We start from the raw sequence: 15,021 nt of genomic DNA, 5'->3' as shown, positions 1-15,021 counted from the left end.
TTAACACTGGAACACCAACGAAAGGAGCAAGAATCTATTTGAACGAAAGCCAGGTTTGTTCGGAAATGGATAGGCCGGTTTTATCTGAAGTTAATAAAAAAAAAACAAACACCACTTGGAGTAATACATGAAATTTATTAAATATGTGGATTAATGTAAGCTAATGCTTTCTTGAATAATGTATAATTGTTATGCTGCGTTAAACTCGGGGGTCGGTAGCCCCTCGCTGTGCTTAAAAAGCGTCTTGTGCCAGCTTCCATCTTAGAGAGTTGCTCGATTCGGAAACACACATAATCATGATGAAAATATTGTAGAAATATTGAATAAATTGCCAACGTTTGCCGCTCCTGCTAATCAACGTGCTGCTTGTATGCGATAAGTTATTCGCCTCCGGTTCCGCCACTGCTTGTACCGGCGCCAGCTCCTCCACTGCTGCCGCCGCTGTTTGAACTTCCCGGTGATGGTAGCGCCTGAAGCAGCTCTTCGATCCAGCCATCGGGATTCTCAATGTCTCCCAGCAAACCTGTATTCAAAGAGTAATCATGGGTTATGAGTAAGGTATGGTTGTTTGAGGGTAATTAAAATAAGGTTGTACATACCTGCAACATCACAAAACTCGCCAAAGGAAGCACACGGGAGGTACTCGTCGGAGAACGTTTGCAGCGTGTTGTCGGCGGACTTGAGCAGCGACTCATCATTGCGCCGTATGTAGTTGAACAGTGAGATGGGCCAGTCTTCGTCCTTCGGTGTGGTGACGGTACGGAACGCGTCACGATAAATCAGATCGATTAGTCCCCAGAACATGAGATACGGTTTGTAGATGCTGTAATCCTTCGGTCGCTTGTCACTTGGCGCCAGAAACTTGCAGACCGTATTGGGGCTCACGTGACGTGCATGCCCAATAGCGATCAGGCGTCGTAGGTGTACCAGCTTGTGGCGCGTCCACAGTTCGGGCGTGTGCAGGGCCAGAGACATCGTCAGCAGATACAACGGACCTTCCGCCTCATAGGCACACTCGAGCCAACGCTCTGAGGGTTTCAGTGCGATGAATGCACTGAGGATCATCTCTTCGCGGGAGTACGACCGGGAGGAGAGCAGCGTGTACAGTCCATAGAACAGCAGATACGCCACTAGATGCATGTTTGACTGTGGCCCACCACCTCCAGCATCTTCGTGGAAGCTCTTCTCCTGAGCAAAGCGCCACAGCAACAGTTTGAGATCGTGCATCGAGCTACTGAAGGTGATCTCGCAGCGTTGCGTGCACTCCTGCATGTAGTTGTTGTGGCGTGCCATCGAGGAGGAGAAAGATGATTCACTTACGTCCGGTCCCCAGAGCGGCAGCAGACCGTTGCAGCGCGTGTTGGCATTCTGCAGTGACGCACTCTCCCACTCATCGCGCGATCGGGCCAATCGAATTGCGTTCATGTGACAGTCCACGTGCACTACGTTGAAATGGGTCACCGTTGTGTAGCCAACCGTTTTCTTCTGTTTCATCTCGTAATCCTCCACATTGGCCCGCTTGGTGAAGGTGTAGATACCGAGCACCTTGTTGGGCTGGCAGGCATAACCTTCGCGGCAGATGAAACACGACAGTCCCGTCTCTTCGCGCAGCTTCTCGATTTGGGACAGAATCTCACCCTTGGCCGTGACCTGGCCCTTCTCATTCGTACGCATGCCCAGCGCATCGAGCTGCTTCTCGCGAGTGGCCATCGCTAGGCGTTTCTTTTCGGCGCGCGTGAAGTCACGCACCTCCTGCACCCGCTTAGCCGTTGCCGGTTCCGTGCAGAGAGCTTCGAGCAGATTCTCGGCCAACGAGCCCACATGCTCATCGCTCGAGACCTGTTCCAGCCGATGGATTATCGGTATTATGTCCTTTGCTACCGCCAGCTGAGTCGCTTCGTGTTTCGTCGCCAATCCAGTGAGGAATCGGAGGATGTACTTCAGCGATGCTCGCGAGATGAATTCCTTCAATTCGTCCGAGTCGGTTCGCAGTAGTGTTGGCTTCACGCACGGAGCGTGCGATCGGATGTACTCCAGGGCACGATCGACTATTCCGAGACCCATTATATAATCCTTTAGGGTGCCTCCAATCGAATTGTGCTCGATACCCGTGGTCAGCACGCAGAACAGCTCCATCTTGAACTCTTCCTCCGCCGTACGTTCACCATCGAACTGATCGAAATCGAATATGGCCCGGAAATGCTCGCATAACAGAGCCATCTTGATGTCGTTACCGTAGACGAGTGCGGCCAGTACACGGATCAGATGCCGCAATACGGACGGGTTGTAGCGAACGTTCGAACAGTTCGTGCATGATAGCAGAGCCTGCACGTACTCTGGCCCACCGAAAGTAAGTGAAAACTGCAGGAACGAATCGAGAGTGTCGGAGGAAGCTTTCGAAAGGATCGTTTCCATGATCTCGAGCAGCTGCTCCGTAACGGCGGACTGCTGGGCATCACTTTCGCTACTCTGCAGACAGAGCTGTAGCACCTTCAACAAGGTATTGATTGCACCTAGCTCCGGCTGACAGAGCACTTCCTGGCACCGGCGCACCTTCACGCTAAGCAGGAACAACTTCAGTAGCACCTGCAGCAGCGTCCGTGACTTGGACACGTTCTGCAGGCTGCCGATACGATCTAGCATTACCTTCAAACCGTCGCAATCGGCCAAAACGTTCGCCATGCGATAAAGCTGCTCATTGTCCACCTCCTCCTTGCTCTTTGCGTTTAGCGTTTCGATGAATTCTTCCGTTGCATCGCCAAGCAGACCACGCATACGGTACACGATGCGCATTCCATCCCGATCGCCACCCTCCTGTAGCCACACCTTCTTGTACACTTCCTTCACCGGCAGGTCTAGGCTGATGATCTTGTTGTGCACCAGCAGCTCCATGCCATTATCATCATCCAGCAGCGCTACTAGCTCGCAATCGATGCAAATCTTGTTCTTGACATCGCGCATCAGCGGTCCCAGGCCGGCCTCGTTCGAGGAGTACGGATTGCCCAACATGCGACCCTGCAGGTAGTCCTCCTGCTGCGGATCCTTCTCGAGCGTCAGGAAGAACTCGCCGACATCATTCTCCTCCGGGTGGATAATCGAACAGAGACGCTCGAACATGAAAACTGGCGTCTTAACGTCGCTAGTCGGCGTGCGGCGTACGGTGTCGATGCATACGGCCATAAACGCGGCCGTTTCCTCCTCCGTACCCGTCGTCATCTCTTCCAACATTTCCAGCAACTTGTTCTGGGCATCATCGATCAGACGCGTTCGTTGCACGATCAGCTTGCACAGATCCAGGTAGCCCTGCAGTACCGGTCCGAGCAGCTTACCCTTGTAGGTCTTGCGGATTTGCGCATTATCCAGGAACACGGCCATAAGTTCGACAAGCTGCCGAAGGGCGTATCCCTGGGCCAGATCCGTCGACAGTGTCGTCTCTTCGAGACAATGGATCTTTTCGATCTCCACCGTGACGAGCTGCACCAGCAGTGTCAGTACACCGTTCAGAGCTAGGTATTGGCGTGAGGGACACTCATCCGCTATCAGCCGGTACACGGTTAGGAACTCACCGCTAGCTTCGCCACTCTCGCCGACATACCGCAGGAATCCAGTTAACAGATTGAGCATCTCTCGCTTTCGTTCCACCGTGCGGCTAAGTGACGCGATCAGTGCACAAGCCATCGTACGACCCAGCCGTGAGTTGGTGTTGAACAGTATCGGTTGTAGCCAGGACGCGTGTAGTTCCAACGGGATTGGTGATACGCCTTTAGCAAGCGCACGCTGACGCCAGCGTCGGGCATACTTTTCCATCAAATACGTATTCCGCACCGCATTACGCCGTTGCTCCAAGGCGGACCGAAATCCAACAGCAGCCGGCGGCGGGGGTGCCGCCATTGACGATCCATCGGATTCTACGGTCCGTTGACGTTGCCCACCGGTGGCACTGGTCGTGGTGCCGCCAGTGGACTTGGGACGCGTCGGAGGCATTCTAGCTTTCCACGAAGCAAAGCTATGGTTCACATCCCCGGCAATCCACTTCTCGTAGCTCAACGTTACGCCATCGGTTGGCTGTACGGTACACAGCTGTGAGACCGTCGCTTCCTTGTGGCGTGCCAGCGGGGGACAGATAAGTGATTGCACGATGCGGAGACACGGATGAATGACAGCTGTTGCCGGGCCTCGTGGATCACGGGATGCTTGCAGGAACAGTTCCACAACCGTCCGTAGCTTCATCTCCCAGCAACTGTCCTCCTGCCCGACCATCGATTCCAGCAACGCCATCTCATGACGTACCGCCGTCACGAGCGAAACATGTGGAACCGTACCAGAGAGGGCCATCTTTACACGATCTTGCAGCAATCGACAAAGGCCAGCCGTGGCGTCGGGTAGATCGCGGGTCAACAAGCACAGCAACTGGCGTACCTCATCCTGTAACTGCGTAGTTCCACGGCGCAGATTATTCGTTGCCAGCTCCTCCACCAATCCCTGACTGCACAGCCCAACGCGGCACGCCATGTTTGAGGCCATGGCACGCAACAACGTAAGACACTGTTCGGTCGATGCTAGTGCACAGCCGTAGCACTTGTTCATCGCTACCATCGGTCGACCACCTTCACCCGTTGATCGCAGCTGGCTTACCGAGCTCACGACATCTTGCTGGCTACGATCGTAGGCCACCAGTTCCTTCCGGCACGCTTGCACCTTCTGGATGATCTTGCTTAGCTCCTCGAACGTGGACTTCGATTCGACGCAGTACTTTTGCGCCAGCAGCTGAATCACCCGATTAACCTGGGATGGATTGCCACCGCCACCACCGCCAACTACGGAAGCTCCAATGAGCGATTCATCCAGTACACGATCCAGTTTGTGCTCCGAAACCTTCTGTACCAGCAGCTCCAGGATTTGCTTGTTGTTTTGCAGTGCCTTGTATGAGCGATCTGCCTTCTCCAGCGACGTCTGTATGGACTGCACCGTCTTGGCGCGATCCTCGGCCGATTCGATAGGATCAACGGCGCAACAGGCCCGCCCATAGATACTGTAATCGAACTTGGCGTACTTGCAGAATCCGCACGAATGACAAAGGAACGGATCCTTTTCATCGTAGTTGATCGCCCGACACTTGTGACACTGGAAAACGTTTTCGCCACAATTACCGCATACACCCGGGTTCGCCGGTACGACGGCACTGCACCGGGGACACTGGAGACTCTCACTCGAGCCGCTCACCGTCTCGTAAAAGTCGGCGTACTCGATCATCAGATTGCAGGCCGTAATGGGAAGTGAAAAGTCAATCTTCACATCCGTCTGGCCCGACTGGAGCGTTACCTTGCGTGCCTTGTGCCACATCGAGGGACGATTCTTCAGCTCCACTACTGCCTGTACGGTCCGGTTGTTGTAATAGATGTTGATCGTGCGCACCATCTTGGCACGCTTCAGATCGGCGATACGCAGTACGATCTTCGAGATGGTGTGGCTTTGCACTAGCTTTACGATCGTGGTGGTGGTAGTGAACTTCGAATCCACCTTGATCGTGGACAGTTTGATGTTGGCGAATGGCATCTCCGGATTGTTGCACACCAGGCACGGTTCTGACTCGAGATAGAACCCTTCCAGCTCGAGAACGTGCGCGAGCGCACCGTAGATCGGTGCATTCGGATGACGGGATAGCAACTCGTTCTGTTGACGCAACACTGACACTGCCTGAGCGGTGTAGTCGGGCAGCTTGTCAATCAAAGAGCGCGTGTTGAGCGTCAGGAAACCGAGCAAATCGACGAACTGAGCTGTCCGCTTACCATACGCCGGCAATAGGGGCCACAAGCCCCACAGACACTGAAGTAACGTTTCCTTGTGCTGATCACTGCTGTTCTCGTAGAATGCATACACCAACGCGTGCGCCTGCCAGCGGATTGCCGTGGAATTCGTTTCCAACAGGAAGCTACGAATAAACTTGCTCAACACCGTCGGTCCGACCTGGTTGAAGATTTGTGCGACGAGAGCAAAGCATTGCGCCGGATCAAATTTGGACTCGGAAGGTGCTACCATCGTGTCCGATTCCTCGGATTTGTCTCGATCCTTGCGATCTTTGCTGCTCGTGGATGATGAAGCTTTGGTAACTGAATCCGTTACAGTGCTAGTTTTTCCAGAGGAAGCAGCAGCAGCAGCTGCTGCGGCTGCAGTGCTATTGCAAATCGCAGATTGCAGCAACTGCAGGATGATCGTCGAGACACCTTCCTCCAGCTGACAGCAGCTTATGTTGAGCAGCGACGCCAATATGTCGGCATTGCGGACACAGAACTTCTGCCAATTTCCCGTTCGAATTGAGGCAATCTCCTGGCACGCTCGGAAGTGCTCCGTCAGCTCGACCAACGCATCATATCCTAGGATGGTTGCCGTTGTACCGGCGGATACGGCGGCCGATGACGATGAAGCTGTCGAGGACGAAGGTGATGAGGATCCCACTTCGCAGCACTTCTTCACTGCCTTCATGTGCGTATCGAGCGAGTGTAGGTCACGCAGTTGACGATACTTTTCCTTGCTGCCACAGATGTACAACAGCAGTTTACGCACCTGACGCCGCAGAACAGGCGATTGCATGTACATCATGTACTCACAAAGTGTTGCCGTCATGTACTCACACAGCGAATGGTACCATTCGTGGGACGATGGGTGTCCAGTCGATAGCTTCAGTATCTGGTAGGGTAAACGGACCGCCATTTCGGTCAACACTTGCGCGTACATCTCGAACACGTCCGTGGAACCCTTCGGAAAGGGACGAGCAAAGAATGGTTGCATATCGGGCACGATGCCGTACAGTGTTGGTTTCAGCAGAATGTTGGATGGACCACCGATGACGCCACCCGAAGAGGAGCCACTACCGCCACTACCGGCATTTGCAGAACTCGAGCTTCCCTGTACGGTTGCCATCGCGGGTGCCTCATCTGCAGTCGCCGTGGCGGATGCTTTCCAATGTGGCAAGAACGACTCCATTATCATCAAACAGTAGGGGATGGCGTTGTTCTTCATTAGCGCATTAGCGGTCGCTTGTGCTACGAACGATACATTGTCCAGCATTGCCTGACTAACGGTGTTGTTTGATGATGCCGTGGCACGATCACCACTGGACGAAGTCGTTGCGGCCGAAGACGATGAGGAGGACGATTTAGATTTCACCTTGCCCATCAACACACCAATCAACCGTAACGCGACCAACTGCACTTCCGTCTTGGCTGCCCGATTGGCCATTTGATACACCTTAGTCGTCGGGATCTCAAGTAGATCGATCAAAGCTTGCAGCAACCGAGCCAGTACCTGCTGATCCGCTTCCTGGGTTCCATCCAAATCCGAAGTGAGCATCACGATGACCTGCATGAAGGGAATACACTGGGATCCATTGACACCTTCGAGGGCGACAAAGTTATCCACCAGCTTGTTGAGGATTGAATAGCGAAGAACGTGCAGCTTCATCGCGTTCTCGGCTGCACCACCACCACCGCCTCCGGCCGAGTCCGAAGAGGATGATTCCGATTCGCCAGCGGGCTGGCCTGATGGGCCAACCGATGCCGACGCTGCCGTAGCACCAGCACTTGATGTCGATGGTTGTGACGATGATGTTGCAGCACCGGAAGCAGCAGCAGCTGCCGCTACGCCAAGTGGATCAACGGTCGATGTACGCGGTGGCGACGGATTGGGTTGCTCTTCATACGTCGAACTACGTCCAGATGTACCGCCAATGCTTTCCACTCCGCTGCAGCCACTTTCCGATCCACCGCTGCCACTTCCGGCATGCTCGCCAGCAGGTGACGTCCGCAAAGTGGATCCTTCCGTGGCAACGTTCGAAATCTCGTCATCATCCGAACCACCACCGGAGGCATTTGAGTCCACATTGAACGAAGAGCCACCAGCAATAGCAGCGGCCAAATTGGCGGCCGCCGGATTACGGTTACGACCCTGATAGTTGGCGATGCTTTGCTGCAGCGTCGGTAGGTCCACCTCGTTATCCTGCAAACTAAGCGCGATCGCGATCTCCATGATCGTATCTTCATCCGTATCGGCGGCTTCCAGCAGATGCGGAAAACCAACACCGAGTAGTGCTTCCAGTGAGGCCAGAGCCTGATTGCCAGGCGTTGGTTCCAAGCCAAGCGATTCAATTGCATCCACCTCAACCGGCATACCACCAACTGCACCTTCCTCGTTGGCCACATTGATTCCTCCGGCACTTCCCCCTGAAGTTGATGGCGTTGGTGCTGCTGCCACTGCTGCCGATGCAGCGCCTCCTCCCGCCGTTGCCGAAGCAGAGGCGCCATTCGAACCGGGAGGAACCGGTGTCGAGCAGACGGGTGGACTTTCGATCAACACCTTGCGACGCTTGATCTTTGGCCGTAGCAGCCGTATCATGGCCTGTTTCGCGCTGTGGCTTATAATTGGTGCAGGGTCGAGCAGGAGGGTCACGAAGAACTTGGTCATCTTCTCAATCTGCTCGCTATCGGCCAGTGCGAATGCGTAAATGATTTCCACGAGCGAATAGATTACTGCCTCGACATGGCATAAGCCTCGTTTTACGATCGCCACCGGTTCCTCGAATGCGGGTGTAATCTGATACAGTTCCTTCATGAGTGTCATCAGCAGGGGTAATATTTGAAGTCGCTGTTCGGTGCATATCTTGGCCATGGCCTGCGGGCGCTGAATCGCAATCGAACGCATCATCAACACTGCCCGGTAGTATGCTTCGGGATCAATGTCCCGGTGATTGACCGTTTCGAACATTTGCTTTAGCTGATTATGGATGTAGTTTAATATCTCGCGATCCTTGTACGTGTGATACGAACCCTTGCTCGAGTGACACGTCATGAGCACATTCCGTGCATCGTGCTGCAGCACATTGACGGTCGGATAGAGTATCATCGTTGTCGCCACATCGATCGCCGATTGGCGATAAATTTCCTCGCATGATGGACCACCAAGCAGGGAGAGGCCACTTTCCAGAACGTGCAACATTCCCGACAGCATTCGATCGAGAGATGTCATATAAAGCCCATCCATGGATCCACTGGCAGTGCCATCTGTGCCACCGGAACCACCACCGTTGCCACCGGCACTAGCTTCCCCAGTGTTACCGGCGCTAGTGGCAGTAGTCACCTGCGATGCTGCGGCTCCATTGTTCATCTGGCTACCGTTTGAAGCATCTTCGGTTTCTTCGGGCCACCCGAACGCGTCCTTCGTCTTTCCGTATATCTTGATGCTGTCCAATATGGTTATCTGCTCCGCATCGGCCGATGGCCCAAAGTGAATGCTTAATTTTTTGTCGCTCTGCAGGCTCTCTTCGCGCGTCAACGGTATATCGAACCAACGTGCCCGGATAGCAATCGTCGTCACGGCACGACCATGAATCGTTACTCGCTGTGGTGCCTTAGTGACATCCTGCGAACCAATTTGAATGCGAACTCCTGGAATGGGATTAAAAAAAGGATCAGCATCGCTGGTATCGCCCCTGCAGTACGAAAAACACTCTCTGGGGTCAGACTTACCGGTGATGACCATGTTTTGATCATTGTTTATTACATCGAGTGTGAATCCGTTCGCCTTGGTCGATGTCACGTACAGACCAGTTGAGTTGAGGCGATGCTTTAGATGCTGCGTGTTGTAAATTTGCAACAGATCGTTACCACCGTACTCGACCTCGTTCATTAGTGTGCAATGTTCGAAGAAATCGATCGGGAACACGGGGGCCGCACTTGCGCCGGCCTTACCGGAGCCAGAGGAAGATCCAGTCCCACCGGCACCGCCACCACCAGCGGATTGTTTGGCGGATTTCTTTGATTTACGCGATTGCTTTCCTCCACCGTATCCGAACGATTGCTGATGATAGCTGATCGGTTGCACCTCGGGTGACAGCCAGTAGCCCGTGTTTTCCGGATGCGCAGTGTATATGCGCAGGCTGCCATCCTCGCACAGCAAGATAAGGGTTGTCTTCTCCACACCGGACACACTATGCCGAATGGCGACCATGTCCATGATCTTGGCCTTGGGATTCTGTGCCTTAATCTCTTGCGCCATGTAACCGTCGGGCTTGATCATGAAGATGACCGGGTTGTTGAGACTCTGCATCATTGCACATACGAGTCCCGGGTGACCCGGAATTTCTGTCCACTGACAGAGCGGTTGGGTGGTCGCTTTAGAGAATAGCTTCGAACTCGGATTGCACACCAAATTGATCACACATTTGGTGCCTTCGTTAACGTTCGTTAACGGTGCCATAAAGTTACGACCGGCTGAGTAGCTGAAGAACAGCATCTGCAGTACGTGCGAGTAGTAGATGGAAACACCACCCATCAGGATCTGCCCGTTATCGTCCGTTATCAGCGGGTGATCCAGCTCGAGTGTGCTGGTGACATAGAACGGACCATGCTTGGCCAGACTTTCGTCGCTGAGTGGCTGCGTGTAGATGTAGCCCAGTGATGACATGATCAGCATGTAGTATGTTCCTTCCTCTTGATCGTAAACGAAGGTACAATCGCGAATTTTGCCGCTCGGTACCAAGAAGTAGTACTGAGGGCTATAGCTGTCTTCAGCGAGATCATATATCTTCACGAAATCGGCCGTTACGAGTGCTAGCTTGGTCTGGGATGCCGGTAACCAGATGGCGCGCTTGATGAAGTTACCCGTTTCCAGTTGCGGTGTCAGCACGATATGCTCGTTGGCTGCCCCCGAGCTACTGAAGGTCAGGATATGACATTCTTTCAGTCCGCACACAGCCAGAAAGTCTTCGTTGGCCGGATTCGAAGCGAGTGACAGCACGGTACAGGGAACCGGAGCCGAAGCTAGTCGCGTCAGCGTCAGTTTGCGTTTTGCCGCATCGGCTTGCTTCAGCAATGCCGAGAGTTGCAAAATTGTTACCTTGCCTTTCTCGTGCGAGATCGCTAGCTGCTGCCGTTTGCCATGTGGCGATGCAAGACAGCAAAGTGCAACACGTCTGACGAGATACGTCGATAGTAGCTGCTTGATGGTTTGTCCCTGTTCACCGGCATAGCTCATGCGCACGTTTTCGAATGCTCCTTCCTGCGAGCCAAGCGTAGCGATCATGATTTCGTCACTCAAGACGTATGACTTCTCAGGGCTGTGGAGTCGCTCGAGGGCATTCTGTGCACGCCAATGACACCCGACGGGCGAGTAGCGGGCACAGTGTTCTTTCACGGAGGGCATAAACGAGCTGAAAAACGCCAGAATGCACTGAACTACGGTCTTCCACTGGCTGGGATTGTTCAATGCCTCGCGTGACGTTTCAATGATCTTCGCTAGATTCGATTCCTTCTCTGATGAAAAGGCGGTCCTGGCGGATGGTCCTGCCAGTTGCCCATCATGTGCTGGGCTGGAGGGTCGTCGCCGTCGGTTTGAAACGCCGGATGCGGTCAAAACGACGCTCTCTGTATCGTTCGCACGCGGCAAAAGTGATCCGGATGAGCTAGATCCCAGTATCGAATCTTCGGCATGGCCCGAGCCGGTACGGCGGCTGAGCGCTTGGCACGATCCGTCTTCCTTTGCACCACAATCACAAAAGAAGTTTCCATACTTGGCGTAACTGATGTCGTGGTTCTTGTGGCAGACTCGTGCGCAAACCGAACACACGCCAACACCGTCCACCATCTTGCACGTATGGCAGTAGTACCAGTGCTGGTTCATGAAGTCTTTCTGGGTGACCGAGAAAGTGCACAGCTTATTTCCGAGGCTGTCTTCATCGGAATCCTCCACCGTACTGTCATCCTCGTCCCCGGCCAGTTCTTCCAGAATGTCTTCCGCGTCAATCGGTGATTCTTCATCCCAAGTCAGTACCATGCTGCGCGTTCCCTTCGCTCCTAGGCTAAGCAACAGATCGTTCATGTAGATCAAGATGGCTGTTACGTTGTTGAACTGAGTCGCCGCTCGCCAACCACTTGCCCCGTTCTTTCCACTCTCCAATACCTGTGCCCGGCAGATATCCAACCATTCGATTGCAGCAGCAAACAGCATCGCATGGCCACGACCATTTCCTGCGTCTGCAAGCGTGATCATAACAAGCAGAAGATCCGAGAATATGACTGCTTCCTGGCTGGGTGCGAGCAGATTGTGTCCGATCTGGATCAATGCTTGGAAGAGGGCTTCCGAAACGGACGAGGAAATGCGATTCTCGGCAACGATGTACTTTACCAACGATTGCAGCAACATGCCGTTTCGTTCCAGTGCCTCACCAGAAGTATCCTCTAGTCCTGCTTTACCTAGCACACCTGCTCCACCGCTGCTGGTAGCCGCTCCTTGCCAACCACTGCCACCTCCACCTTTGGTCATACACTCGTAATCGATGTCCATCGCATCTTGGTGGTCGGCTTCCGCGGTGTTACTTGGCTGCGCGGCATTTCCTTCGCCTCCCGCATTGGTCGCGGTGTTTTCGGAAGTACCAGCAACAGCAGTAGCAGCGGCAGCAGCAGCTCCTGCACTTCCTGCGGTGGTTGCTCCAGCCAGCTGGTCCGTGATGCTAGGGATCGCAGAAACAGTAGCCATATTCGTCGGCGTCGGCACATTGCTCGAATTGTTCGATGCGTTCGCTGTGAGGCTGATTCCGCCAGGTCCTAGCAGAATGTGGCTAAGCCAGCTCTTCAAACGCGCACTGTCGGTAATCGCAAGCTCAGCGATGCAGATGCACAGCTCCTCCTCATCGAACGGAGCATCCAGCCGTTCGGCCGCCTGGAATAGCTTCTCGAAGAATTGAAGCACCTGAGTGGAATAAGCCTGCGAGATGCTTGTGCCGGTAAACGAGAGCAGTATCTGAACCAGATCACCACTTTTGGTTTCGTAGAAAAAGTCTCGCATTGCCCGCAGTCCGTTCGGTTTGTCCAGCAGTGTTTCCCAGTACTTTAGGATATTGCACAAGACTGATTCCTCGATGTTAGTGGCACGGCCTGTGGCGCACAAGTCTGTGTACTCAATCAAGAACTGGTAGCTGTGGCGAATGATGTTTGTAAAAGCAGCCAATTGATACGCCTCGCTATTGCTATCACCACCAAGCAGTGACTCAAGACACCGATTGATCGATTCGTGTAAATACTCGGCACGCAGGTCGAAAACCATCGGTATCAGCAGCTCTTTCAAGCGCTCATCCAGTTTGTTGTCGTCGTAGTTCGGGAGCATGTAGTATACGAGATTGATCGCCGATTTCAGCGAGTGCTTTAGCGACAGTAAGATGGAGTACGACAAATGTTTCGAGGTTTCCGTCAGATGAGCCTCTATGATCGTCAGTGTGTGCACCTCCACTGGGAATGAGCCACTGGTGAAGTTTTCTTCGCCAACACCGGAGAGGCTTTTGCGCCACTCGACCGTTATTACATCCTTATCATGGCCAGTGATGCAGCTTATCAGTTGCTGCGCCAGCTCTGGGCAGAATTGGTTTTTCGAACCGGCTATAGCGATCAATGGTTCGATCAAGCATGCCGGTATTTGACCACTCAGATTCTGGAACATTGTTTTGCTGAAATGAAAACATGATACCACGTTATCGCTGTGCATTTGAATCCCTTATTCATTGCGACTAGATGGCATGGGACTTACTATGTTGCTTCACGCAATATCTCCAAAACGTCCAGAAGAGCATTCATTAGGGCTTTGGTCAGATCTGCTCGCGAGACTTCCGTGATGATTGCCGTTGGATTGCCGTCGGTTTGAGCTATAGTGGTAGAAACACTCGATGAACTGTTTACTGCGGACATTCCACTTTCGCTTGATGATCCAGTAAGCGTGGTTACGGAGCTGCTGCCGCTGCTACTACCCGCGGCAGTACCGCTCGTCGCTGAAGCCGATGATGTGCTGCTGCTGCTTGATTTACTCGTTTTCACATTTACTCCTTCCTTCTCGGCCCAGCAAATAGCGTACAGGTGCGACACCAAACTGTCGAGTAAAATGATTTTCGACAAACGGGGCTGATCGGGCGAAAAGTTTTTGGCGAAGCTGTCTAGCCCGAGTAATGTCATCTTCAAGCTGTACTTTACGTCGGACACGTGATCTGTTAGGCGGTTCCACATTGCTTCAGCTGATTGGGTGTACATGCCCTGTAAAAAGAAGGCGAATTATTGAATCAACTCTGTCACACCCATGTGCTAGTCATTTGCATTTACCTGCTTTACCAGACTGTTTACGATCAAATAATGTGAGTGTGTGATCGGATGTAGACAACGAATGGACCACAGGAGCGAGTGCAAGTTCGGAGTTCGTTCCTGCATTAAAGCTTCCACGTGTTGCGTCGAGGGAGGTAATCCCAACAAAAGCTTCCAGCAAAGACTGAAACAATAGTGTACGGCGCACAGTGTTTGGAAAGGAATTCGAGCCAGACACATATCGGCGATGCCCAAAATATCAATCAACGCATCGATCAGCCAGGGATACTTCAGCTTGTCGGGCGTGCATAGGATAAAGTTCCAAGCCAATCCGTCTAGCTTAAACTCTTGCTGCACCTTGGCATCGACCGTGGTTAGAGAGTAGAACTTAGGCTTCACACCACCAACGCTGAACTCGTTCGCCAGCTTCCGATGCTTATCTTCAATATCCTTACGACAGAAGGACATCAGCTTGGTTTTGTAGTTCACCAAATCCGCCAGCTTCTGTTCACCGTCGAGTGAAAACACACTGAACAGGTTCCAGCGCACTTGCTCGAGCAGCACGTTCGGTGGATTGTACAGATGTTTCATGAGGTACTCGAGGAAGAGCAGCAATCGCGACAGCAGCATAATCTGATGATCCCGCAGCGGTTTCTCAGGGGTGACACTGCGGCACACCTCCGAGCACCTTATCACTCCGCCTGCAGTGAGCAGCAGGATCGATTTCTTCTGCATCAGATTGAGTGAATGGAAAAGGAACAGTAGCAACTGTGCGTGCTCCACATTGAGATCTTCGACTTCTGATTCGTTCGGTATGGCGGGCGTGGTACAGATGCCCTCAACCAGTGTGTTCACAAGCCGGTGCCATACAGATAGACAGGCTGCTTCCTTCTCTTGTGATGGCTTC

General features: G+C 53.1%; 1 protein-coding gene across 1 annotated transcript in view; it reads right to left on the bottom strand.

The window, feature by feature from the left end:
• Positions 1-106: 106 nt before the first annotated feature.
• The window catches only part of LOC125951453 (protein purity of essence), a 17,694-nt gene continuing 2,779 nt past the window's right edge, over positions 107-15,021 (bottom strand). The window contains exons 4-8 of the mRNA XM_049680306.1: positions 14,136-15,021; positions 13,573-14,069; positions 9,522-13,492; positions 600-9,440; positions 107-523 (exon numbers count right to left, since the gene is read on the bottom strand). The exon at positions 14,136-15,021 is cut by the window's right edge and continues 1,667 nt beyond it. Coding sequence (XP_049536263.1) covers positions 381-523; positions 600-9,440; positions 9,522-13,492; positions 13,573-14,069; positions 14,136-15,021 — 14,338 coding nt within the window. The 3' untranslated portion in view covers positions 107-380. The remainder of the gene's footprint in view (positions 524-599; positions 9,441-9,521; positions 13,493-13,572; positions 14,070-14,135) is intronic.

The sequence above is a fragment of the Anopheles darlingi genome, chromosome 2 (genome assembly GCF_943734745.1).
Source record: "Anopheles darlingi chromosome 2, idAnoDarlMG_H_01, whole genome shotgun sequence".
In the NCBI taxonomy this organism is placed as follows: domain Eukaryota; kingdom Metazoa; phylum Arthropoda; class Insecta; order Diptera; family Culicidae; genus Anopheles; species Anopheles darlingi.
This window is presented reverse-complemented; position numbering and strand designations above follow the sequence as displayed.